The sequence below is a fragment of the Onychomys torridus genome, chromosome 14 (assembly GCF_903995425.1).
Source record: "Onychomys torridus chromosome 14, mOncTor1.1, whole genome shotgun sequence".
Taxonomy (NCBI): Eukaryota; Metazoa; Chordata; class Mammalia; order Rodentia; family Cricetidae; genus Onychomys; species Onychomys torridus.
The window spans coordinates 47,776,282-47,801,871 of record NC_050456.1 but is presented as its reverse complement, the minus strand read 5'-3'; the positions used below and the strand labels follow the sequence as shown (position 1 = coordinate 47,801,871).

Here is a 25,590-nt window from a genome sequence, read left to right as displayed (position 1 = left end):
AATTAACATTGGGATGCTGCTGCACAGTTCACAAAGGTATTTTCACGTGCATGAATGAGCTTTGTGTCAATCCTGCTTTCATCGTGTCTGTTCTCAGAGATTATTCTAAAGCTAACTTTCCAGAGCCGTTTTGAATCTTTCTTGTGGGACGTGTGCTATGCAAGCTGATAAGGCTCAGGGAGACAGACTTGGGGAAACCAGAATACGCTATATGCGAGCTTTTCCCTGTGGCCTGGAACAGAGCCTGCGGCTCACCAGGCAGGTGAGCATAGCAAGGGGAAAGGTTTCCTTTCTGTGCCTGGTGAGCAGTTTTCAGAAATGCTGTGGGAAAGAGGGTGCATGGAGCATTCAGCCTGGAAGAACTCCGTGGGTAGAGCGCTGAGGTGGAGGAACTTGGGACAGATAACTTCAGAAGGCTGGGCAGGCTTTGAGCCTCTGAGAACGGTCCTCACCAACGAGAACTTCCTGTCCTAGCTGCTGCTCAGACTCTCCCCCAGTTTTACTTCTGAAGAAGTCACCAAACAACCTTTACCCTTCTGCTTCCTTCACCACTTTCCTGGGAAGTTCAGACAGCTTGACTCTGGGTCCAAGCTCGAGGGATGACGCTTCCGTGGATATACAGATGACTTGTTCACGGAGGGAGAAGTTGCCAGGTGGTTTATGGGTTTGCCTGTCTTTTCTTAGGTCTTAGGTTTGCAGGATCCCCCAGTGTGGTGTGACTGGCAGACCCTGAGGAGCTGCTGTACCGAAGACCCACTGTCTGTCATGAACATGATTCTGGAAGCACAGGTAACATTTTCCAGAATTGGTTTATTTTCCTTCCTGAATTGTATAGTTCCTTAGCTGGTTGTGTGGACAGAGTCCTTTGCAGGTATCAATAGCCACAGGTTTTAATATCTACAATATAATCTGTCCTTCTTTTAATTGTGAGATTTGCCAAAACACAGGGAGACAGGACAATACCGTCACCATGGCATTCTTGTGTGAGATTTTCTACACTGTGAGTGCAATGTTCCTACACATGGAATTGCTGTTCATCATGAGCATCCCTTTTTACTAGGATCAAGTATCATCAAATCAGACGTCAATCCTCACTTCTACTTCCAATTGCTCCATGTCCTTGCCAACTCTTTATATTGTCCATTTGTGTGTGTGTGTGTGTGCGCGCGCGCGCGTACTGTAGGGTGGTTTCTTATTGATCCAAGTTGCAGTTCCATGATGGTCATTAGTGAGACTCTCTTTCCTGTGTTTATTGTCCATTTTGGCACTAATAGAAATGTATCTGCCTTTTAAGAAGCATCATAATTCAGAATGTAGAGGCCCATTCAAGCTGTCATTCATTCAGGAAACATTTAGAATGTTGGTGGCACTGTGCTAAATGAGTCAAAGATCATTAAGCTTAATTGTTGCCCTTGAATGACTCACATTTTAGGGGGCAAGGCAATGTAAGGTGCATCTGAGGTGATTCTGATATAAAATATCAAGTGACAAAACTTAGCCCAGAGTCAGACAGGGCACCTGACAGAGAAGAGAGACCAGGGCAAGGGCATAGAGAGGGATCCTAGACAATGTTATGACGCTGGATATGAGGGCACACACCTTTAATCCCATCACTCGAGAGACAGAGGCGGGTGGATCTATTTGAGTTCAAGGCCAGCCTGGTCTACAGAATGAATTCCAGGACAGCCAGAGCTACATAAGAGAGAGACCCTATCTCAAAAATCAGGAACCAGAACAACAACGACAAAAAGAATGTTAAGCTGGGCAGTAGTGGAACACACCTTTGGGATCTTTGTGAGTCCAAGGCCAGCCTGGTCTACAGAGCAAGTTCCAGCACAGGCTCCAAAGCTACACAGAGAAACTCTGTCTCAAAAAATTTTTTTAATTATTTTAAAAATTTATTTATTTTTATTTTATGTGCATTGATGTTTTGCCTTCATGTGTGCCTGTGTGAGGATATCAGATCCTGGAACTGGAGTCACACACACTTGTGAGCTGCCACATAAGTGCTAAGAATTGAGCCTAAGCCCTCTGGAAGAGGATCAGTGCGCTTACTGCTGAGCCATCTCTCAGCCCCGACCATTAATGATCGAAAGGAATTGATTGACAGCGTGTGTTTCCTTCCAGGAGTATGAACTATGTGAGGAGTGGGGCCGTCTGTACTCCATTCCAAGGGAACATTTGATCAGTCTGCACCACAAACATCTTCTCCACCTGCTAGAAGGAGGAGACCATGAAAAAGCTCTTCAAGTAAGCTCTGAGTCTCCAGTTTTCACGGGTGAAGGGGCGAGGCTAGTCCTCTCAGGTGCCTTCTCTCCTACTGAATCCTATGCAAAGTCTTGGCCATGGCAGACCTGCCCCTTCCGTGCTGCAAGACACTTACACTCATTTTGAGCAGGGTACCTAGGTCTACCTTAGTGCCAAATGGAGCACCTGGGTCCTGTCAAAGCCACAGCTCATTGGTAAAGTATGGGGATGGCAACAAATGAGTGGAGAAAGATAATTAGCCCCAACTAAATGAACCTAAAGATTGTCTCCTCCCTCCAAACAAGGCTGGCCTGAGAGTTCTGCAGGGCTCACCTCCTTCCCTACCCTCTGCTGCAGCTCCTGCAACGCATCCCTGATCGCACCATGTGCCTTGAGGTCACAGAGAGGTCCCTCGACCAGCACCCTAGCTTAACCACTTCACACTTCTTGGCCAACTACCTCACCTCCCACTTCTACGGAGAGCTGACCACCGACCGACACCATGAAATTCAGGCGCTGTACATGGGATCTAAGGTGAGGAAAGGGGTTTGAGACAAGGATATTTGAAGCGGGGCTGCTGGCCTCACTTCCGCTTTAGAATCTGTCCATGTATAGGTTCTTGTGCCAGGCTGCTGCCGCCCATGGCCTGGGCTGTATAAACACTTAACCTGGCAGCTCACCGTGTCCTAAGTGAGTGTTCCAGGACTTGTCCTCGTCTTTCTGCACTTCCTCCAAAGAGAGATTTGCCCAGTCGTCTCAGGCTGTCCTCGGGCTTTCTATGGCACAGTCTGTATCACTGTTTCCTCAAGCCTGACCACGTATTAGGACAACTGGCCTTTTAAAAAAATATTGGTAGTTGACGTTCACACCAGACCAATTAAAAGTGGTCATGGGACAGGGACTAGTTCTCTTCCAAAAGAATTTGGATGTAAGGGTTTAAAACTACTACTTGAGGGGCTGGAGAGATGGCTCAGTGGCGCGCAACTACCTGTTATTCCAAGGGATTGGATACCCTCTTCTGACTTCCCCAGGCACTGCACGCATATGGTGCATGATAGACAAGCAGGTACACACACACACACACACACACACACACACACACACACACTACTGCATGATAGTCTATACTCATGGAAGAGGGTTATTTGTCTCAACATTTATATGAGAAAATAGGTTAGAGACACCAATAGAAGATATTACAAATAAGACATTTATCCAGTGGCCCAGGGTTTGGAGAGACAATGGGACCATCAACTCTTTTCTAATTCTATGTGAATTTTGATGTTGTTAGGTTTTGGCTGTCTGTCCATTTGTTTTTGGTGGCCCAGTCACATGTAGCCCAGGCTGTTCCCGATCCTTCTGCCTCCACCTTCCATATGCTGGGGTATCAGGCACCGTCCACCATGCTCAACTTTTTTTTTTTTTTTTTTTTATTCACGTCACTTAATTAGTTGGGGGGAAATGGGGAGATGGTAGTGAGCAGAACAGAACCAGTGACCCTACCTCAAGCCTCATGACTGACTGCTAAAGAGCATTTCGATCCACCTTTTGTGATTAGGATGTTGGAGCTGCCAGGATCGGGCAGCCTGCTAGCATCACCTTGTATTGTTCGTTCTAACTAAAACCTCACATGATAACATGGGTTAGGCAAAGCCATGGAGGGTCTAGGCCAGGGGGTCAGCTGGTTACCACCTGTAGGCCAGGTCTAGTCCTCAGCCTGTTTTTGTAAGTCAAGGTGTGTTGACACAGGACGCATCCATTCATATATCCATTTGCCTGCGCTTGCTTCCAAGCTGCATTGACTGTTCATGCTGAGTAGGTTTTAGGTCCTAAGTCTAACATATTTACTCCTTACAGAAAAAGATTAGCAACCCCTTGCCTAGGACACATCTCCGTTGCCACCCAGAGGACTCAGAAGTTCAACCTTGCTTCCCAAATGAGCCCTAGCTGGCCACAATAGGGCTCAGTCTCTGTAACTCTTTCACTTCCCTGCAAGAATAGCAAGACTCTTCCTGAAAGTTGTGTACTATTTTCTTTGCTCCACCCTGCAAACAGGTTCTCCTGACTCTGCCTGAGCAGCACCGGGCCAGCTATGCCCATTTGTCCTCCAGCCCACTGCTCATGCTAGAGCAGCTGCTGATGAACATGAAGGTGGACTGGGCCACCATAGCCGTGCAGACTCTCCACCAGCTGCTGGCCGGACAGGAGATGAGCTTCACCCTGGATGAGGTTGACTCCCTGCTCTCCAGATATGCAGGGAAAGCCTTGGACCTCCCGTACCCTCTGAGGGAAAAGCGATCAGGTGACTGGCTGCATGCTAGATAGCAGTTCTACACTTAAGAAGAAATGTCACGCTACCCTTGGGTTCAGTCTTCTCTCCTTACTGACTGAAAGGGAGATACAGCTCTTTGTTATTTAGGCAAGATCTGGATGTGAGGAGAAGGGTCAAACACTATGCCCATGATAACACAAAGGGGTAGAAAAATAGACGTTGCTGGAAAAATTGGTCTGGCTTTGACAGTAGGCTCCTAAGTGCTATCATTTTTAGTGGGGTATGCTTCATTTCCAGGGTCACGGCAGACATCAGTTGTCTGGGAGCTGATTCAACTCCTTCTAGAATGAGGAAAATAACTAGATGATGCTCCTGGCTGCCTTCCTATCCTCCAGGGGCATCATTTATTTAAGTGTCTTCCACTTCTCTTTGGGCATTTTTAAATTTATCTTGAAAAATCTGCTCAATTGTTACATGTGCCTCAAACATGGCTTGATGGTTTTGTTTGCTTTTTGTGGAATTTTTTTTTTCCCAGAGCTGAGGACCGAACCCAGGGCCTTGCACTTGCTAGTAGGCAAGCGCTGTACCACTGAGCTAAATCCCCAGCCCCTTTTTGTGGAATTTAAAAAGCATACATCTTTGCCTTGGAGGGTTTTTGTTTATTTGTTTGTTTGTTCTTTTTTTGGTTTTGGTTTTGGTTTTTCTAGACAGGGTTTCTCTGTGTAGCCCTGGCTATCCTGGAACTTGCTTTGTAGCCCAGGCTGGCCTCAGACTCACAGAGATCTGCCTGCCTCTGCCTCCCAAGTGCTAAGATTAAAGTTGTGCGCTACCACCACTGCCCAGCCAGCTTAGAAGTTCTTTTACCATCTGTTTATATTTAATATAATCATGATGCCACAATCAACAAAGTCAACAGAGGCTTGCACTAAACGTATAGCATGGGAATAAAAATGCTTGTGGTAGACCAGCTCTTTCTCTTTCGACAGATTCTGTGATTCACCTCCAGGAACTTGTCCACCAAACTTCAGACTCTGAGACCCTGTCTAGATCATCATCAGCCGAGTTCTCTGCTGCTGCTCCTGGTAAGAACATCTTATTCTGACGGCCTCTTTCTTTCACTCTTTCTCCATTCCCACTTAAGAAATTCTTGGGCGGTGGTGGCGCACGCCTTTAATCCCAGCACTCGGGAGGCAGAGCCAGGTGGATCTCTGTGAGTTCGAGGCCAGCCTGGGCTACCAAGTGAGCTCCAGGAAAGGTGCAAAGTTACACAGAGAAACCCTGTCTCAAAAAAGAAAAAAGAAAAAAAAAAAATTTCTTCTTTTTTTTCATAATTTACTCCACCTTTTTACTTCCCAGTAGATTCAGCATACAGCTGACTCATTGTCTGTAACAATGTGTCTATGAAAGTCTCTGCAAACACTGAATCAGTGAGCCCTGAGCTGTTGCTCCAAGCGGAGGAAACTCTATGCATGGGGCACACACACACACACACACACACACACACACACACACACACACATATTATCTTATTAAAATCTAACAAAGTAACTCATCCTAGTAGATGCCCCCCACCATTTCCATACTCTCGTGAGAGCTGAGACAAGAGGAAAGACTGTCACCTTAGTCAGCCTCTTCTAAGAACCTGAATATTGGGTGACTGAAAACTCTCTCCAGTCCAGACATGCCCACAAAGTAGATGTAAACACTGAGGGATTATTGATTTTGAGTTGTCTTAGTCTGCTTCTGGTACTGCCATAAAATACTTACCAAAAGCAGCTTGAGCAGGAAGGAAGAGGTTTCCTTTACCTTACACTTCCAGGTAGCAGCTCATCACTGAGGGGAGTTAGACCAGAAACTGAAGCAGAGACCATGGAGGAACACTGCTTACTGGCTTGCTCCCCATGGCTTACCCAGCTTGCTTTCTGATACAACCCAGGACCATATGCCCAAGGGTGGCACAGTGGCTGAACTGGACTGTACACACACACACACACACACACACACACACACACACACACACACACACACACCAATCATTAATCCAGAAAAGACGCTACAGACATGCCCACAGGCAGTCTAATGGAGGCAGTTCTTCAACTGAGGGTCCCTCTTCCTATTTGACTCTAGTTTGTGCCGAGTTAACAAAACTAGCCAGCACAAGAGTATTGATTCTGAAGTTGCACATTTAGTGACTAGGAATATTATAAATGTGGAATCTTGGAGCTGGAGAGATGGCTCAGAGGTTAAGAGCACCAACTGCTCTTCCAGAGGTCCTGAGTTCAATTCCCAGCAACCACATGGTGGCTCACAACCACCTGTCATGAGATCTGGCGCCCTCTTCTGGCCGGCAGGGACACATGCAGACTGAGCACTGTATACATAATAAATAAATGAATCTTTAAAAAAAAAAAAAGTGGAATCTGTTAATGATGAGGATTAGGTATAGTTAGCCCTCATGAAAATTCTGTTGTCTGCACAACAGCAAGGACCAGCTCCTTGGAGGCCTGAATTAGGCTTTGCCGCCTTTTCACGGCACCCTTCTTTCCCAGTCTCCAGGCCGCTGCACAATGACCCCTATTCAGAAAAGGCTCAGCAGTTTTTTGCTGAACAGCAAGGAGAGCAGGACTCTGGGTACTGCTAAGAAGCACTGTTCTCAGCTCTCTTCAGTTTCTACTGGTGGTGAAATTGCTCTTCTAGACAATAAGAAATCTTAGATATCATAAAGCAAAACCCTGCCATTTCCTGGCCATGCCTCACAATAACCTGTAGGCCTGAAGGGAGGACCCAGACTCTGGGTATTTAAACAGCTTTGTGAGTCTGTGTGGGGCAATTCGAGCAGCTTTGGGGTGTGTGTGTATATGTGTGTGTGTGTGTGTGTGTGTGTGTGTGTGTGTGTGTTCTTGTTTTGTCTGTGTGCCTATCCTTCTAATGGGTTGTTTTCAAATACATTATTTCACTTGTAAGTATGCTGTTATAAATTCCCAAAAGGCAAATGCTTTTACAGTATAAACCATTGAGAGCTGGAGAGATGGCTCAGCTGCTAAGAGCATGGACTACTACTGTTGCAGAAGACCCAAGCTCAGTTCCCAGAACCCACACTCACAACTGGTGATAACTCCAGCTGCAGGGTAGTTAGCACCCCCTTCTGGATTCTGAAGGCACCTGCACTCACATGTGTGTATACCCACACATAGACACACACATAATGTGGAATAAAATAAAATCTTCTAAAAAAAAATCAAACCACAATGCTATTATTGGACCTAAACTCAAATTAAAAATGATTGTTATCAGATATCTAGTCGATATTGAAATATCCTCAGTTGTCACATACTGTTGTTTGTTTGTTTACAGATGTTTTAATTCTAAATCCAGTTCCAAATAACATCCACACATGGCATTTGGCTAAAGTATCTCACATCTGTTTTAATTAATTGGTCAGCCCCACCTCTTTATGAAAGAAACTAGGCCATTTATCCCAAGTGCTGGATTTTTTTTCTTTACTTTTCTTTTCTTTTGAAACAGGTTTCTCTTTGCAGCCCTGGCTGCCCTGGAACTCACTCTATAGACCAGGCTGGACTCGCACTCAGAGTTCAGTCTGCATCTGTCTCCTAAGTGCTGGGATCACGGGTGTGTGCCACCACCCCTGGTCCACATGCTAGATTTTGCTGACTTCCTTTTATGACAATAAGGGTCAGTGTCCCTAAGTTTACAGTGCACTGGTAGTTAGATCTAAGGCTTATCTCAATGTGGGCTTAGTATTGTGTAAGCTACATTTCTTTTCATTGTGAAATTATTAAATGACATGCTATAGCACTCATAGCTCTCTTCTTCTGCCCATGTGGCTCCCAGGGATCAAACTCAGGTCTGTCAACAAGCACCTTTTACCCACTGAACCATCACTGCCTCCCCCGCCCCCCCCCACCCTCCCGCAGAGGATTAGTGGTTTTTATTAATTCTATTTGATAGATTTTGTTGTTGTTGTTGTTTTACATTTCCAGTGGGGGGACACACTCTTTTGTGACTCAAGCAGCCACTGAATTATCACCTGGATCAGTCACTTGTAAAATTGTAAAATTCAGTCTTTCCTTTCACTTAGGAGGTTTTTCTCTGACTTCTTCCTCCAGGAAGTGCCTTAGTCCGTTCCCCCAGTCCCAAGGAGAGGACTTCCCCTCAGACTCAGCCGCTGCTAGAGTTTGTGCCCCCAGAAGCACCCCCTGCCAGGGATCAGTGGGTCCCCGACGAGACTGAGAACACCTGCATGGTCTGCTGCAGGGAGCACTTCACGATGGTAAGCAGCACCCTTCCTCAGCAGCACTCCAGAAAGTGCCAGGTTGTGAGCCTGAGTTCACGGTCACCTGTCCCCAAGAGAACCGTGATGTCTTCATGTCGCCAGACCTACCACTGGATCTACCTTTCACCTGACCTGAGTGTCTTTTCAGGATCCATTCATGTGGTAGGCATCCTCAGATGGCCTTAAATTATAAAACCCTTGGCATTCTCTTGGATAATAAAGACAGGCAGGAGTCACCACGTCTTTGGAGATTTCATGTTTAGTTCCTAGGTCTTTCACAATAAGACAGTGACCCAGTAGTGGGTTATAGAGACTAACTCAGAAGAAAGAAGACTCAATTCCTACTCTCAACTCTACTTCCTAATAGCAATGTGACTATAAACATTTTTATCTCATAAGCCTATTGTAAGCCTCAGATGACATGTGAGTTGGCTCATGGAGCTGTTAAAACTACATATGATTGCATATGATAGCACAGTTAATACCAACACCTGTCTAGAGGATCAGTTCAGCACTGATGTCAACAGTAGTGATGTAATCTCTCTGTATCTCTTCATCTATGGAAGAGTACAGAATGACTATCAACCTCCAAAAATTAAATGAAGCAATACCTAAAAACAAAAATAGGCCAGGCAGTGGTGGCGCACACCTTTAATCCCAGCACTTGGAAGGCAGAGGCAGGCGGATCTTTGTGAGTTTGAGGCCAGCCTGGTCTACAGAGCGAGATCCAGGAAAGGCACAAAGCTACACGGAGAAACCCTGTCTCGAAAAATTTAAAAAAAAAAAAAAAAAAGTTGGAGGGAGCCTCTGTATGCAGCTCACTTGGTAGAGTGATGGCCTACCATGGACAAAGCCACAGGTTCAGTCCCAGTACCACTTAAAATAGATGTGATGATTAACATCTATAACTCCCATACTCAGGAGGTAGAGGCTGGAGGATCAGCAGTTCGAGATCATCCTCAGAGATGTAGTGAGTTTGAGGCCAGCCTGAGCTACAAGAGATGATAGATGGATGGATGATGGATGGATGGATGGATGGATGGATGATAGATATATAAGAATGCTTGTTCTTACAGAAGACCTGAGTTAAGCTCCCAGCACCTCCACCAGGCAGCTCACAGCTACTTGTAACTCCAGTTCTAGGGGATCTTGTGCCCTCTTCTAGCCTCTTTGGGCACCGATCTCACGCGCACAACCCCACACACGAAGACAAAGACACATAAATAAAACTATAATAATGGGCACCGATCTCGCGCGCACAACCCCCCACATGGAGACAAAGACACATAAATAAAACTATAATAAAGCTTTAAACTTTTAATGTCATAAACCACTTGGTAAAGGCTGCCTTCTCACTTTATCATCATCAACTATAGAAGCATGGTCCTCACTGGCTCAACAGAGCTCTTCTTGCTTACTGAATTTTTAAATGTGTATTTGGCTTACCAAACACGGAATCTGTTAATAATGAAGATTAGCTATTTCCGTGTCCACACAGACCACAAGCTCCTAGGAGACCTCCACTATGCTTTGGTCACTGTTTCAGCACCCCGTTTCCCCAGTCTCCAGTCCGCTACACCACGGCCACATTCAAAGGGGCTCAGCAGTTATTTTGCCAAATGGTCGAGAGAACAGGACTCTGGGATCCTCTCCTAGGTTTTGCTATAGTTCACGCTGGCTTAGAACTCACTGTGTAGCCCAGAGTGGCCTCAGACTCTCAGCAATCCTCCTGCCTCAGCCTCCCAAGTGGTGGGATTATAGATGTGAGCCACCATGCCCACCTTCCCTGTTGCTTTTTGGGATGTCTCCACATGTTGCTTCCACACAGAAGCCACCTATCTCAGGAGCTGTTGACAGCAGACTGCCCAGTTCTTGGAAACATTTGTCCCTCAGTTTGGAAGGCTTTTGTTTGTTTTATTTTTCTGTTCTTGTGTGTGTATGGGGAAGGGTGTGGTGACCCACAGAGGCTCCCTAGTAAGGCCTTACTTAAGGTCAGAAAGTCTGAACTTGCTTTGCCCAGCAGGGCTGCATAATGGGATGATTTGGCAAGGTGCGTGGTTACCAGGTGTTTGGAAGGGTCTACACTTGGCTGTACGGTGTGCTTTGATCTTGAAGGAGGGGGGTCTTTCGCCTCTCCCCTTGGTAGTGTATAAAAAGCCCATTAGAATAAATCTCAAGAGGACTGGGTATTGACCCAGGGCCCTCCGAAGCTAGCCTATGTCTCTGTCTTTCTTGTCTCCATCTGTCTTTCTAATACTTCCTCATTCCTCTCTCCTCCCCGAAAAGAACCCTTCACAGATCGGAGCTGGACTCCAACAGAAGGAGGAGGTACTGAGGATCAAACCCAGGGCCTTGTGCACTAAGCAAAATCCCCAACCCCCTAAACGTGACCTTTCTGAGGACAAGGGCTAGTGTGCTCATTTTCAGCGAAAGCCCAAGTGCCTGGTATTCTTAATAAGCCATGGTTGACAAAAGCCAAGTATGAATGTACGGGCAGTAATCCCACTTTCACCCCTCCCCTTCTCTTCTGTCCCATTGGCTGTCCTCAGTTTAACAGACGTCATCACTGTCGCCGCTGCGGGCGCCTAGTGTGTGGTTCCTGCTCCACTAAGAAAATGGTGGTGGACGGCTGCAGAGAAAACCCTGCACGCGTGTGTGACCAGTGCTACGTTTACTACAACAAAGAGTGAGTGTCCTGCAGCTGTCATCTCCCCAGGGTCCTTACACTGCTAGCACTCCCGCTGTGCAGTGTATTGAACCTGTTACACTCAGAGATATTTGGTTTTACATGCACACTGGCAGTGTCGTTAACTGTACTGTGACATGCTTACAGAATGATCTTGTCAGAGCAGCTTCTAGATGGGAAGTAGGGATGAGAAGGAAGTGTTTGGAGTTCTTACAGGCTGGTTTTTCTGACACCAAGACACTTTGGTCCTTGGCTGTTCCACACACTGAGGTCACAATCTCACTCAGCCACCTGTCCTGTCTCCTGGTCACTCCTGCTTCATGTGGCTCCAGTTGGACTCAGGACATGTCCACGCCCACTGAATGTTTGGGCTCACTTGCTTCAGCTCTAAACTGAGTAATCATCTTGGCTTGTGATAGACAAGCCCTTGCGTGTTCTTATGTATAGTTAGCCTCCAGATAAATTTCAGAAACTATCTCCTTCTGGCAAGGCAGATGGAGGAAGACAATGTTTTCTGACTTGGATTTTTTTTCCTACTACTTCTCAATAAGAGTGTGAAGTGTAAGGCTTCTGGGGTACCTGGGGAAAATCATCCATATAAAAGCAATATTGCTGTAGATTCTCATGTTTTATTTCATTTAGCAGACTTAACTAGATTTTTTTCTTCTACTCATTTGCAGTTTGGGCCATTATTTGCCATAATGAGTCTTGATTACATAGGAAGAAACACATGCCATACACATTGTACAGTTCCTGAAACCCTAACATACCACGCTGTGCCTTCCTCTTACCGAGTGTAGGACAGGGATTACCCAAACACTGTCCTTACGGGGTTGTAAGTGAGCAGTCGGTATTGATGGGGATTCTTTTACCAGCGGTCACTCTGCAGTAGTTAACTACCCTAAAGGAGCCCCCATTTTACTAGAGAGACAACCAGTAAACACAGTACAAAGTGGTCGGGTAAGTACAGTGGTGACTGTACACACAGATTGACCCAGATAGGCAGGAGAGTTTTCTGGAGGGGACCCCAGGAAATGAGTCTAAGAGAATAAGGAGTTGGTAGGAAAGAAACCTATATAGAGAGGAACAGAACGGAGGGGTTGGGGATTTAGCTCAGTGGTAGAACGCTTGCTCTGGGTTCAGTCCTCAGCTCTGGCAAAAAAAAAAAAAAAAAAAATCATTTAAGAGGAACAGAATGGAAAAGAAACATTATGCCCAGAGGTCGGAGAGACACATCAAAGGCAGAGAGAGAAGCAGGAGAAGAAATTGACCATTTTGAGGAGCTGTGAGTAGGGAGGTGGCAGACTAGGGTTCTGATCAGCGTACCCTATACTTAAAGCAGGCAGCTGAATCCGGATGACTTAAACACTGGTACAAGACTTGGGCTGGCTCCCTGCTGCCATCATGGACTGGGGTTGGCTAGCATGTTCCTTGCACTCATTTTAAACTTGATCCTTGGTGGCTCTAATAGAAGGTGACCAGAGCTGGTGGTGGAGCCAAGGGGACCTTTACAGCTTGAGGACAGGTCATGGGTGAAAGGAGATCGCTAAAGAGGTAGTCAGGGCAGGTCTCAAGGGCCTTTCTCCTCAACTGCGAATGTGGAGTCCTTTCAACCTGAGCAGCTTCTGAAGGGTTCTTCAGCAGGAGCAGAATGGGAACAGATTTGCATTCTTGATCTCTTACTACAGCGGCAAGCAGAGACTAGGTAGTCAAAGTCAGAGAGAGTTACTGAAAAAAAAAAAAAAAATGGTGTGGTCCCCCTCAGAGAGATGGGGACATTTAAATGGCTATATAAGAGATAAAGTGGACAGAGCAGGGCAAGAGATGGCTGTGACCAGTGGGGGAGAGAAAGAGTTAATGCGTGATTGATCCCCTGATCAGTGACCGATAGAGCAAATGTCGCTGTTGTTCACTAAGCTCAAAACAGAGAAGCAGTGGTTGAGGCATTTCATTTTTCTCTCTGTGTTTCTAGTGCACCAGAGGAGAGCCCGTGCCAGTCGGAAGGTAAGGCCCAGTTGCATTCTCTGCGGCAACTCTGTGTATGGGCAGGAGTTGGCTCCCTTGCCACTGCACCAGCCTCAACTGATAGCCATATGGCACCTTGATCCACTTGGTGGCTTCGCCAGACAGAAATCTTGGCTGTTCTATCAGCTGTTTCCCTCGACATTCTTCACATTAACCTTTCTCAAGGCCCATTAGCTTCCAGCACCAGGAAGACCAAGGACCAATGAATTTGGTGCTTATCTTTTGTACGCTACCCCATCTGCCGCCCCCCAGATCCCCCCTCCACTGTCCTATCATCCAGTTCTTTGTCCTTACCCTCAGATGATCACTGGTAGCAGTTTGGCCAATATCTTTCCACAGCAGGTTCGTTTTGGGAGTAGCCAACGGTTGAGCCATGTCTTTCAGGGTGTCTTGTGTGAAGCATCATTAGTCATGTCACAAATAATTTATCCCAGACCTATGCCTGGGGAAGAGGACCTGAAGTATCTAATGGCATTTCCTAGAGAAAACAAAAGGGAAGTGGGGAGGGCGCTAGACAAATGTCTTAGCAGTTAAGAACATTTACTGTTCTCGCAGAGGACCCAGGTTTGGTTCCCAGTACCCACACTGAGTAACTCAACTGCCTGTAACTCTTAATTCCAAGAGATCTGATGCCCTCTTCTGGCCTCTGCGGGTACAAGCACACACTTGGTACACATAAATTTCTGCAGGCACACACACAAACAAGTAAACAAATCTCTTAGAAAGGAAAGAAAAGGGACCAAGGAGAGAGAAAGGGACCCCCAGACAGCAGGTAGATATCTGCCTATGACACACACCAGCTTGTCAAACTGCATGACCAACGGGTGACTGATGTGATTGACAGCTGTCTTCTTAGTTTCAGACAGCTCTAAGAATGAAAGCCCTCCATATTCAGCTGTGGTGAGAGTCCCCAAAGCGACTGAGGTGGAATGGATCTTGAGTCTAAATGAGGAAGAAAATGAGCTGGTTCGGAGTGAATTTTACTATGAGCAGGTAATAACAATAAAATGTGATGGTCACTAAGTTTTCTTTTATGATGTCTAACAGTCTAACAGGGAATACAGAGGTTCTAACTACAGCCTGGTCCTTGCTTACTTATTATACAATTATATGAAGCTAAAACAAGTAAACCAGTTAGGTGGAAGATGAGGAACATCTCAGGAAATGTACAGGAAGAAACCAGGAAGAGGCGTAAGAGTGTGGTGAGCAGAAATTTGGAAATGCAAGGGGGTAAAGATAGGGGCAGGAGAGAACACAAACTGAGATGTTTGGGGAATGGGGAGATGGCTCAGTGGATGGAAAAATGCTTTACATGCAAGCATGAGAACCTGAGCTTGGATCCCCAGCATCCACATTAAAAAAAAAAACCAGCTGCAGCAACATGTGCCTATATAGTCCCAGCACTGAGGAGGTAAAGACAGGCAGATCCTTGGGGCTTGCTGCCTAGCAAATTTTAGGCGAATCAACAAGTTCCAGGTTCAGTGAGAGACCCTGACTCCAAAAAAATAAGATGGAGAGCCATTCAGAAAGATACCCAATATCAACCTCTGGCCTCGACACACACATGCACACACAAGTGCATGCACACCTTCACACAAACGCATAACCACAACACAAACACATACACACAACAACAACAACAAAACTAAAATATCTGAGCCAAGGCACTGAGTCAAAAATCACAGGACATGATTAGGACATCAGAAGACAATCTTGATGAAGTAAGGGGTAATATGGTAAGATTGAGAAAGACTATTTATATATAAAACTATGAATTCTAAGGTAAGAAATGACTATTTGATAGGCATAAGCACCTAGGAAATTCGATGGATGTGCTTTAGAGTTATTGATCTGGCAGCAGTGTGTTCAGGACTTGAAACGGTGACTTCAGCTAAGTGAGTGACTGTTGTCATCTAAGCCACTGATAATAATAAGAATGATTGCAGTTGTGGGACAGGAGACCAGAAAAAGGAGGCCCCCTGTGGATATTGTCAAGAACTAGGAAGTGAGTTCCTGGACAGCCATGGCTATGTAGAGAGACCATGTCTTAAAGAAGAAGGAGGAGGAGGAGGAGGAGACAACGAAGTAGTAGTAGTAGTAATAGGAGGAGGAGGAGGAGGAGGAGGAGGAGGAGGAGGAGGAATCGTAGACATAACTGTCCTCTTCCCACAGTGTGACAAAACCTAGCAGCCAGAGCTCTGGCAATGAAACCTTGAGCATCTGACACGTGGCTGGCTCTGCTTCTGCTTTGCTGTGGGCCGTGCGGCTCCCTCTTGCAGTGGTTTCCAGCCTTCTGAAGTGGGAATGGTGACTTCTGCTGTACAGCTGCGTCTGAACAACGCTCTCACTGTCCTGTTCTCCCTTCCCGCCCTGAGCAGGCCCCCAGTGCCTCCCTGTGCATCGCCATCCTGAACCTGCACCGAGACAGCATTGCCTGTGGTCACCAGCTGATCGAACACTGCTGCCGGCTGTCCAAGGGCCTCACCAACCCAGAGCTGGATGCAGGGCTGCTCATAGACATCATGAAGCAGCTGCTCTTCAGCGCCAAGATGATGTTCGTCAAGGCTGGCCAGAGCCAGGACTTGGCTCTTTGTGACAGGTACGTAGGAATGAGCCTCCTTTCTTTCTTATTTTTTTCGCTTTTCGAGACAGGGTTTCTCTGTCTAGTTTTGGTGCCTGTCTTGGCTCTCGCTCTATAGACCAGGCTGGCCTCGAACTCACAGAGATCTGCCTGGCTCTGCCTCCCGGGTGCTGGGATTAAAGGTGTGCGCCACTGCCGCCAGGCGAGCCTCCATCCTACCTGGTGGCAGTTTTTATCTGGCTTCCTCTTCTGACCCTACCATGACTTGCCATCTTCCCATCCTCTCTGACAAGACATGCATCTCATTTGGGTGTGAATGAAATGTAAGTACCTGGTTGTCCCCGCCCTTTGTCAGCCTGTGTCCTGTTCTTTTCCAAAGCCCTCAAAAACAGACTGGAAGTGGAGGCAGGAACCTGGAGGCGGGAGCTGAAGCAGAGGCCATGGGGGAGCACTGTTTACTGCACTGCATGTCCTTTTGTAGACCACCCAGGACTGCCTGTCCAGGAGTGGCACCTCCCCCAGGGAGCTGGGCCCACCCACATCAATCGTTAATCAAGACAACACCCTACAGACCTGTCTAGGCCCATCTTCTGGAGGCGTTTTCTCAATCGAGAGTCCCCCCTCTCTTCCCCAGTCAACCCAGCTTCTGTCCAGTTGACGTAAAACTAGCCAGCACATGGTTTCCCTGCTTACGCCCTGTCACAAAGCAAGGAAGGACCTTAACTAGATAATTTGCCATTGAAGTCATTTAGGGGAGTAGCTTTTGTGTCTGTGGAACTCTGGTTTTTAAAAGAAACGTGACTATAGTGTGACTAACCTTACACAGAACTCCACCCCAGTCTTGACTGTGACCCCTAGGACTTCTGGATAAAGAGTCTACAAAAACATTTGGGGCCCACCACACCTCACTCCCTGAAGTTGATCTCTGGGACCCACATGGTGGAAGGCGAGAACCAACTCCCACAAGCCCTGTGCCCTACACACACACACACACACACACACACACACACACACACACACACACACGCCATAGCACCAGCATGCCCCAACACACACGCAAGAAGAAAGAAACTTTTTTTAATTTTTAATTGGGGAAGCAGTGGGCTCCTGATTCATGGTAGGATTGTGTCATCTGTGGAAACGGGGAAGATGTGACTGGTGCTCAAGCCTCTGTTCTCCCTCAGATTCCTGCGCAACCTGCTTTGACTCCATTCATTAGCCTGGCAATGAAAACGCCTAATTCCTCCTCATCATCCACCCAGACATGTGACTCATGAAGTGAGGCCGGCACCAGTTCCCCACAGCCTCGGGAGCCAGGGGCAGGGAGTGCTTTGAAGCATAAAAGTCTCCCTCAGGCTCAGAGCACAGGCCCGCTCCATCACTTCCTAACACTCTAACCTCAGACAAGGCTGAGGCTAACCCCATGGGCCCCTGTGGGTGGCAGAGATCAAGGAAGCCCTCACTCCACAGAGTTCTCACCCCTGCAAGCTGTTGTGGGATTCCTGGACGGTTTCCAGCACTGATTTGAAATCACACCTTCTTTCTCCCTCACCCTACATTCACATATATTCGTATGGTGACTTCATGTCATTTTATCCATGGGAGAGGACTCTTTTCTGCTGTATATTACCATACAAACCAAGTTATTGTGTCACTAACTGATGGATAAACAGATAAAAATGAATATATTTCAAAACCAACAAACAAAAAACACATCGTCAAGTTCAAATGTTTTCATTTTCCAAATGGAGAGTTATAGTATGGCTTCGAATCTGATTTTACACACGGTCCTTTCTCCTACCCTGTCTCTACCAGGTTAAGTATCACTAAAGGTGTGGAATCCAAGAAAACTGCTAAGCAGATGAGTCAGGAGCCACAGGTTTTCTGCTGTAGTTCTGAGATAGAGCCCAGGAACCGTGGGTGTGAGCTTGCCACAGCAGGCAGAATGAATGGTGTAGTCCTCCGGGCTCTGTATCGATAAGGTTTTTGCAGTCCTCAGATATCAGGAGTAAGGCTGCCAAAGGGGTAAGGAGTAAGATTGTCAGTGGGATATAAGGAAGGCCATTCTTGGCGTGGAGAGAGAATCTGAAGTCCAGGAGCCCAGACCAGAAGGGGCCAAGGAACCTCTGCTGGTGCTGGCTCCACTGTCCAGACCAGGAATGTGGGTCAGTGGGTGTTGTGTTCTGTTTCTTAAGAATTATTTTTATTTTATATGCACGAATGTTTTGTCTGTGTGTGTATGTGTGTACCACAAGTGTGCCAGGTGCCCACAGAATCCAGAAGATGGTGTCAGGTCCCCTGAAACTGAAGTTACAGGTGGTTGTGAGCCATCATGTGGGTGCTACAAACCAAACCCAGGTCCTCTGGAAAAGCAGCCAGTGCTCCTAACTGGGGAGCCGTCTCTCCAACCTGAGTCAATGATCCTTGTTCCATATTCCAGCACGTTTCCAAAGAGCCAAAAGCAAGTGGGTAACTTGTGAGCTCCAGTATTCAATATGGAGGCCTTGTCTCAAACAAACCCAGGGCATCCCTACTCAAACATAAACTAACAAATGTAAGTGCTACCAAAGTTCCAGACACTATCCGAAGCTCTTCATTTGACACATTTCATTTTATACTTAAAAATTTCTGCTTTATATCCACTTAACAGATGAGTGAGTTGAGGCAGGTCTCAGAGCTATTAAGTTGGAAGTGGGGTATAAAGAGTCTGGCTCAGGCTGGGGATTTAGCTCAGTGGTAGAGTGTTTGCCTAGCAAGCACAAGGCCCTGGATTCAATCCTCAGCTCTAAAAATATAATTAAAAAAAAAAAAAATCTGGGGAAGAGTCTGACTCTAGAACCTTCGAAGTACTTATCACATTTAACATTGAAGATGAAATAGAAAACCTTCAAGCAGCGATTGCTCCAGAACTCAACACAGCCTTATTTGCGGTACCCTCTTTCTCCCTGCAGTTACATCAGCAAAGTAGACGTCCTGCACATCTTAGTCACTGCTGCCTATCGCCATGTGCCATCTCTAGACCAGATCTTGCAGCCAGCTGCGGTAACCAGACTGAGGAACCAGCTCCTGGAAGCTGAGTACTACCAATTGGGCGTTGAGGTGAGACCAAGATAAAGCATCCTTCTACCCTACCCCACTGTCAGGAATGGCCTTTGCTTAGCCTTGGAAACGGGCCTCGCCATCTCGCCATTGTCCAGATCATGGATGCATCCAGGGCACAACCAGTGTGAGAATTAGAGCATGGGAGGGTGGGCAGGTGGTTGGGGCAAAGGAACAGAATGGCTTGGGAAGACTCTTAGACCTGAATGTAGACACTTCTCACAGATGGAGCAATTTTTCCTCCAGGTCTCTACCAAGACCGGGCTTGATTCCACAGGGGCGTGGCATGCCTGGGGCATGGCCTGCCTCAAAGCTGGGAACCTCACTGCTGCACGGGAGAAGTTCAGTCGCTGCCTGAAGCCTCCCCTTGACCTCAATCAATTGAGTCATGGCTCAAGGCTAGTCCAGGATGTGGTTGAATACTTGGAGTCCACAGTGAGACCCCTCGTGTCCTTGGTAAGAAGCAAAGCAGGCAGAGTGCCCCATCCAGTGAGAGGCTAGGAACAGTAAGACCCCAGGGAGAAGACTGGCTTCAGGTCAGTTAATAGTGCAGGTTTGGGCTCAGAGGCTGCTAGGCTGGTGTGTGTGTGGTGTGGGTGTGTGTGTGTGTGTGTGTGTTATGTGTAGTTAAATAAGTGACTATATGTTTACATAAGTAACCCAAAATCAATATTTTAAAAGAAACTATAGAGGTACAAAAAAAGTCAAAATCATGTACCCAGATTACTTAGTTTTAATATTCAATTCGGGGGAGGGTTGTTCATTTTATTCATTTTGTGCATTGAGTGTATTGTAGTGTATTCATTCATGTGTGTGCATATGTACTCACCTCTACCTGCATGTGTGGAGGCCAGAGGTTGCTGTTAACAATCTTCTTCTATCACTCTTTACATTTGTTTGAGTGTGTGTGTGTGTGTGTGTGTGTGTGTGTGTGTGTGTATGAGCCCGTACACTCATGGAAGTCAGAGGACAACTTGCAGAGTCAGTTCTTGCCTCCCCACCAGTGAGCTCCCAGGGTCAAGTTCAAAGGTCAGGCTGGTTTCAGATGCCTTTACTGGCAGAACCATCTTGCCGCCCTCCACTTCCTTTCCTTTCCAAACAGGGTCTGCCCCTGAACCTGGCACTCGCCGTTTCCAGTAGACTAACTCTCCAGTTACCCCCTAGCCCCTAGAATCTGGGTGTCTGAACGCAGGGTGATAGATGCACACCAGCACGCCAACTTTTCCATGGGTGCTAGGGTCCACTCAGACCACTGAGCTATCTCCCAGTCCCTGGCTTTATTTTGTATAATCCAAAACAGCCTTGAACTCATGAACCCTAGATCTCAGCTGTGTACACTGCCAAGCCCATCTAGTGTTAAGATTTGTTGAGAGCCAGGCCTAGTGATGTACACCTATAGTCCACACTGCTCGGAAGCTCGGGGTGGGAGGGGGGTTGGAGGAGGGAGAACCCTTCTTAACTTCTTTTTTTTTTTTTAAGATTTATTTCTTTACTTACTTATTTATTATGTATACAGTATTCTGCCTGCATGTGTCCCTGCAGGCCAGAAGAGGGCGCCAGATCTCATTACAAGTGGTTGTGAGCCACCATGTGGTTGCTGGGAATTGAACTCGGGATCTCTGGAAGAGTAGTTGGTGCTCTTAACCACTGAGCCATCTCTCTAGCCCGTCCTTCTTAACTTAAGCCCCGGAGTTCAAAGCCAAATTGGGTAACACAGGAAGACTGTCTCAATAAACAACAGAAATGGAAATAAATTTCTTGGGTTTATGCTTTTGAATGAAACGTGAGTCGTACCCTATTGTAGAGAATTTTGTATCCTATCTATTTTTCTACTCTAAACCCGGAGTCTTTTTCCGCACTGTTAAATGTTCCCTCAGGCGTCGTCACATAGAGGCATGTGGGCCTCTGCTCCTAGCAGCTGCGCAGACTCAGTGCTTCCCACTTTTTCTCTCACATACTCTTTTCCTGCCAGCAAGATGACGATTACTTTGCCACCTTGAGGGAACTGGAAGCCACCCTTCGGACCCAGAGCCTCTTCCTCGAGGCAATTCCTGACGGAAAGATCATGAACAACACCTACTACCAAGAGTGTCTCTTCTACCTGCACAACTACAGCACCAACTTGGCCATCATCAGCTTCTACATGAGGCATAACTGTCTTCGGGAAGCCCTGCTGTACCTGCTCAACAAGGTGAGTCGTTCGGACACAGTCCAAGGGCAGTGGCCACCTTGACCATCCCCCCTCGTAGACTTAACTCAGTGTCCAGCTGTGAGATCATTTCCAGCAGAGTCAGGTCAAAAAGGCCCTGTCTATACAGTCATCCAATGAGGTCTGCAAGTCTTAAATTAAATCCCAAATTTCCCTCCTGACCAGCAATAATAGCAAATCCATCCCTTCTCCCACAGCGTAGAGCACAGTGAGACAATCAGCCTGGTCCCCAGAGTGAGGTACTCAGTGGGAGTCTCGTGGAATCTCAGGCATACTACCGAACCTCTTGGTTTCCACCTGGCCTAGGAGAGTGTGTACCTAGAGCTGTTACGGAGATGAGCACCCCACATGTGTACGTGAGGAAGCAGCACGGCCTCTCCTTGTTTATTCTCTCACTCCCCTGTCACCTCCCACTGGAGGCAAGATCACCAAGAGCATTGCTTGCTTGGTCCTCACCCTTTTGTTTCCTTATCTAGAGGGAGGGGGAGATTGAGAGAGAGAGAGAAAGAGTGTCTGTACACAGGGGCCATGGTGCATTTGTTGGTCAGAACAGCCTCCAGAAGTCAGTTCTCACCTTGCACCTTTGAGGCGGGGTGTCTTGTCTCTGCACTGTTCTGAAGGCTCTAGGCTAGCTGGCCCATAAGCTTCTTCCTGTGTCTGCCTCCCATCTCTCCATAGGGGTCCTGAGCTTGCAGATACATGCGCCTGCTCCTTGCATGGTTCCAAGGACGAAAGTCAGTGGTCAGGTTGCATAGCAAGACCTTTTACCCTCTGAGCTATCTCCTGGGCCTGGAATTCCTTTTTTATCTCAATATTCCAGTGGTAACTTTCTGACAAAGTGACTGATAGTTATCAAATTCCATAGGAAACTGAAAGAGCTTACCAGACTAACATGGTCCAGCCACACTAAATCAGAACAGCATCCAACGTAGTTTGCAAATAGACACTTCTTCTAGATGACTCCAAGAGAAATCCAGCATCATAATGAGACCTTATAGGGCAGTGAAAGGGAGACTGTTATGTGGCTACTACCATGTCTCAGCTGCTAAGCATGTCTTAAGAACCGTATCGAATGAGTCTGATTATCTGGAGTTTAATTTTGCCTTTCCCTCCCTCTCCACGTGAGTTGAGAAGTAAAGATGTTTCTACCAGGCACAGACGGAGGGTGTAAAGCATCAGGTCCTGTTGCCTTGGTTAAGTGCAGCCCGAGGTAAGCTGCTTATCTTGTTGCCCGAGTGGAAGCTGACAGCAGCACTGCCCTTGCTTTGCAGTTGACAAATCCAGGAAGGAAGCCTGCTCTCTTGTGCCCTGCCATCAGCTACCCTCGAACTTGTTCACGAGCCCCGACTTTGTCCTCCTGCAAATAGGGGTGCCGAAAGAAGACACCGAAAATGACACTTGAGCGCCTACTGTGTGTAGCGTTTCTGTGTGTTCCTATTCCTGTCATACTGCCCTCAGTGTGAACTTCCTACACATCACACCCTCTCCCCAAAAGGCCTTCGCAACTCATTAGGGTGAAAGCCAACTCCTTAGCATGCAGCTAGACCTCAAGATCCGTCTCCCATATTTCTGGGTTTTTTTTTTTTCACCACAAATGCTATTGATACTCCATATTCCAGACTCACCAAAATAGCAACATTATTATCTTTATTAGTCTTCATGCACTGCTCCATCTACCCAGAATGCCCTGCCTCTCCTTGTTTTCTTGGGAGAAATTCTGTTCATCCTTTCAAGTATAACAGAGGTTAAACATCCATAGAACAGGAGTACACACTTGGGAGGCAGAGTCAGGCAGAGTTCTGTGAGTTGAAGGCCAGCCTGGTCTATATTTCAAGTTCCAGGACAGCCAGGACTGTGTAGAAAGGCCCTGTATCAAAAGAGGAAGAGGAGGAAGAGCATGAAAGAAGAGAGGGAAGCAGAAGAGGGCAGAGGCCTAAAGGTAGAGAGGAGACAGGGCAGCAGAGGAGGCAGATGAAGAGCAGGGTTATAAAATATTAGATGGCGTACTCAGAGGAGGTGGCATCTGAGTAAAGGGCTGAAAGACACAAGAACAACTGGAGGAATTGTGCCCCAGGCAGAGGAAGTAGCAAATACAGAGGTCAGCGTGGCTGAAGCCAGGAGAGATGGGGACAGGGTAGTGTCAGGTACCATTGAGAGGGCAATAGATAAATCATGCAGTATATGTAGACACTGCGAGGACCTGGCCTGAATAGTGAATGAGAAACAAAATCACTGGAAGAGTAACTCCATCTGACTCAGGTGTCAACAAGATGCATTTGCTGGCTTACGATGGCAGAGACACAGTGGGAGATGGTAGAGCATGGAGAGGCCTGTTTCGATAATCCAGGTGAACGTGATGGTGGTGTGCGTCACCTTGTGGTGTGAGGCGTGGGCAGCTCCTGCGTGTGCTTCAATGGTAGAACTTGCTGATGTATTTTATATCCGAGTTGGAGGAGAAAAATGGTCCTGAGGCTTTTGACCTGGGCTCCTGGGAGGATGCTGTCATGACTGAGAAAGCAGGGGAGTGTGGGAGGAGCAGGTTTCGGAGAACTGTCAAGAATGCAGTTTTTTGTGTGTTGGATTTGTTGACTTTGTGGGAAGTCGTGCTGAGAGGAAGCTGGGTCCCACAGGAGATGCAGTTTAGGAAGTCCAGGGAGATGAGCAGGCTGGAGGTAAAGGTGTGGATATCATCACACACAGCGTGGAAAGCCCCGAGACTGGATGACATCACTACGAAAGTAGAGATAGAAAGAGAGTCTTCCCAGGATGAGAGAAAGCAGCTAAGGAAATTGAGTGGCCAGAGATGTTGAAAGAGAACCTAAAGAGGCTGGTTCCTAGTAAAGACAACTTTTTCTCAATTAAAAGTGAAATTTTTCAGCTTAAAGTTTTTCAAGGAGGAGGAAGTCATTATTCTGTCAAAAGCTGCTGAGCCCACTGGGGACAATAAGTCAGTCTTCTAGCATGGGAGAGGCTCTGGATTTGATCCTCAACACCACAAAGAACTGAAACTGGTAGAATTAACAGTGTAGAGATTCCTTATTGGCTAGCGTGCAGTGCCAATTGCATTTGGGGGCAAAAATGATATTGGGATAAATCATAGGAGGGAAGAAGAGCAGTGAGTGTGGAGAGCCACTCAAGGAAGGAGGGGAGCATCGATGGAGAGGGGTTCTCAGAGGAACCCGTGATGATGCAGAGGCGAGGACGGGCTACCCTAGGAGGATGCTGAAGTTCAGAGCAAGTCCTGGACTGCCAGGACCAGTCCCACACTTGTGGCTTCTTACCTTCCTTCTCTCCTGCTCCAGGAAAGCCCTCCAGAAGTCTTCATCGAAGGCATCTTCCAGCCGAGCTATGAAAGTGGGAAGTTGCACACTCTGGAAAATCTTCTGGAATCCATTGATCCAACGTTGGAGAGCTGGGGAACATACCTGATGGCCGCCTGCCAGCATCTGCAGAAGAAGAAGTACTACCACATTCTGTATGAGCTGCAGCAGTTTATGAAGGTAAGTGATAACAAGCCATCCTCTTATTATTATACTATTATATTATATTATTCCACTCCGGCACTGGTGCATTGTCATGCAGGAGAGGCTGTGCAAGATGAGGGAACAGGACAGTCATTTGATCCCTGGCCTTGGTATTTGACACTATAGAGCAAATAAATCCACCATGTTCTTCAACGTTGTTAAATATTTAGACTTTCATCCCACACTTAGAGCCAACCTTTAATCTTGTCCATAATAGCATTCTTCAGAATTCAAAAAATATTGGGCTGGACAGATGGCTCAGTGGTTAAGTGAACTGCCTGCTCTTCCAGAGGATCCAGGTTCAATTCCCAGCACCCACTTGGTGACTCATAATCATGTATAACTCCAGTCCCTGAAGATCTGATGCCCTCTTCTGACCTCCTCAGATGCCAGGCACGCATATGGTGCACAGACGTACATGCAGGCAAAATACTCATACACATAAAATAAAACAAGAATAATTTAAAAACAAAGAACTCGCCAGGCAGCGGCGCCTTTAATCCCAGCGAGTTCAAGGCCAGCCTGGGCTATCAAGTGAGTTCCAGGAAAGGCACAAAGCTACACAGAGAAACCCTGTGTGTGTGGGGGGGGGGGGGGGGGGCGACTCAAGGAATATAAAGGTGAAGAAGAACTAGAAGAAGAGGAGGAAAAGA

The 25,590-nt window shown here is 46.9% G+C and overlaps 1 protein-coding gene across 4 annotated transcripts in view; it reads left to right on the top strand.

Moving 5' to 3' along the window:
- The window catches only part of Zfyve26 (zinc finger FYVE-type containing 26), a 66,321-nt gene that overhangs the window by 31,389 nt on the left and 9,342 nt on the right, over positions 1-25,590 (top strand). For all 4 annotated transcript variants that reach the window (XM_036205866.1, XM_036205867.1, XM_036205865.1 and 1 more), the window contains exons 23-36: positions 685-789; positions 2,128-2,250; positions 2,605-2,781; positions 4,303-4,549; positions 5,506-5,601; positions 8,647-8,810; positions 11,363-11,499; positions 13,472-13,503; positions 14,381-14,517; positions 15,903-16,123; positions 19,057-19,204; positions 19,451-19,660; positions 21,177-21,395; positions 24,716-24,913. In XM_036205866.1, the coding sequence (XP_036061759.1) occupies positions 685-789; positions 2,128-2,250; positions 2,605-2,781; positions 4,303-4,549; positions 5,506-5,601; positions 8,647-8,810; positions 11,363-11,499; positions 13,472-13,503; positions 14,381-14,517; positions 15,903-16,123; positions 19,057-19,204; positions 19,451-19,660; positions 21,177-21,395; positions 24,716-24,913 (2,214 nt within the window). The remainder of the gene's footprint in view (positions 1-684; positions 790-2,127; positions 2,251-2,604; positions 2,782-4,302; positions 4,550-5,505; positions 5,602-8,646; positions 8,811-11,362; positions 11,500-13,471; positions 13,504-14,380; positions 14,518-15,902; positions 16,124-19,056; positions 19,205-19,450; positions 19,661-21,176; positions 21,396-24,715; positions 24,914-25,590) is intronic.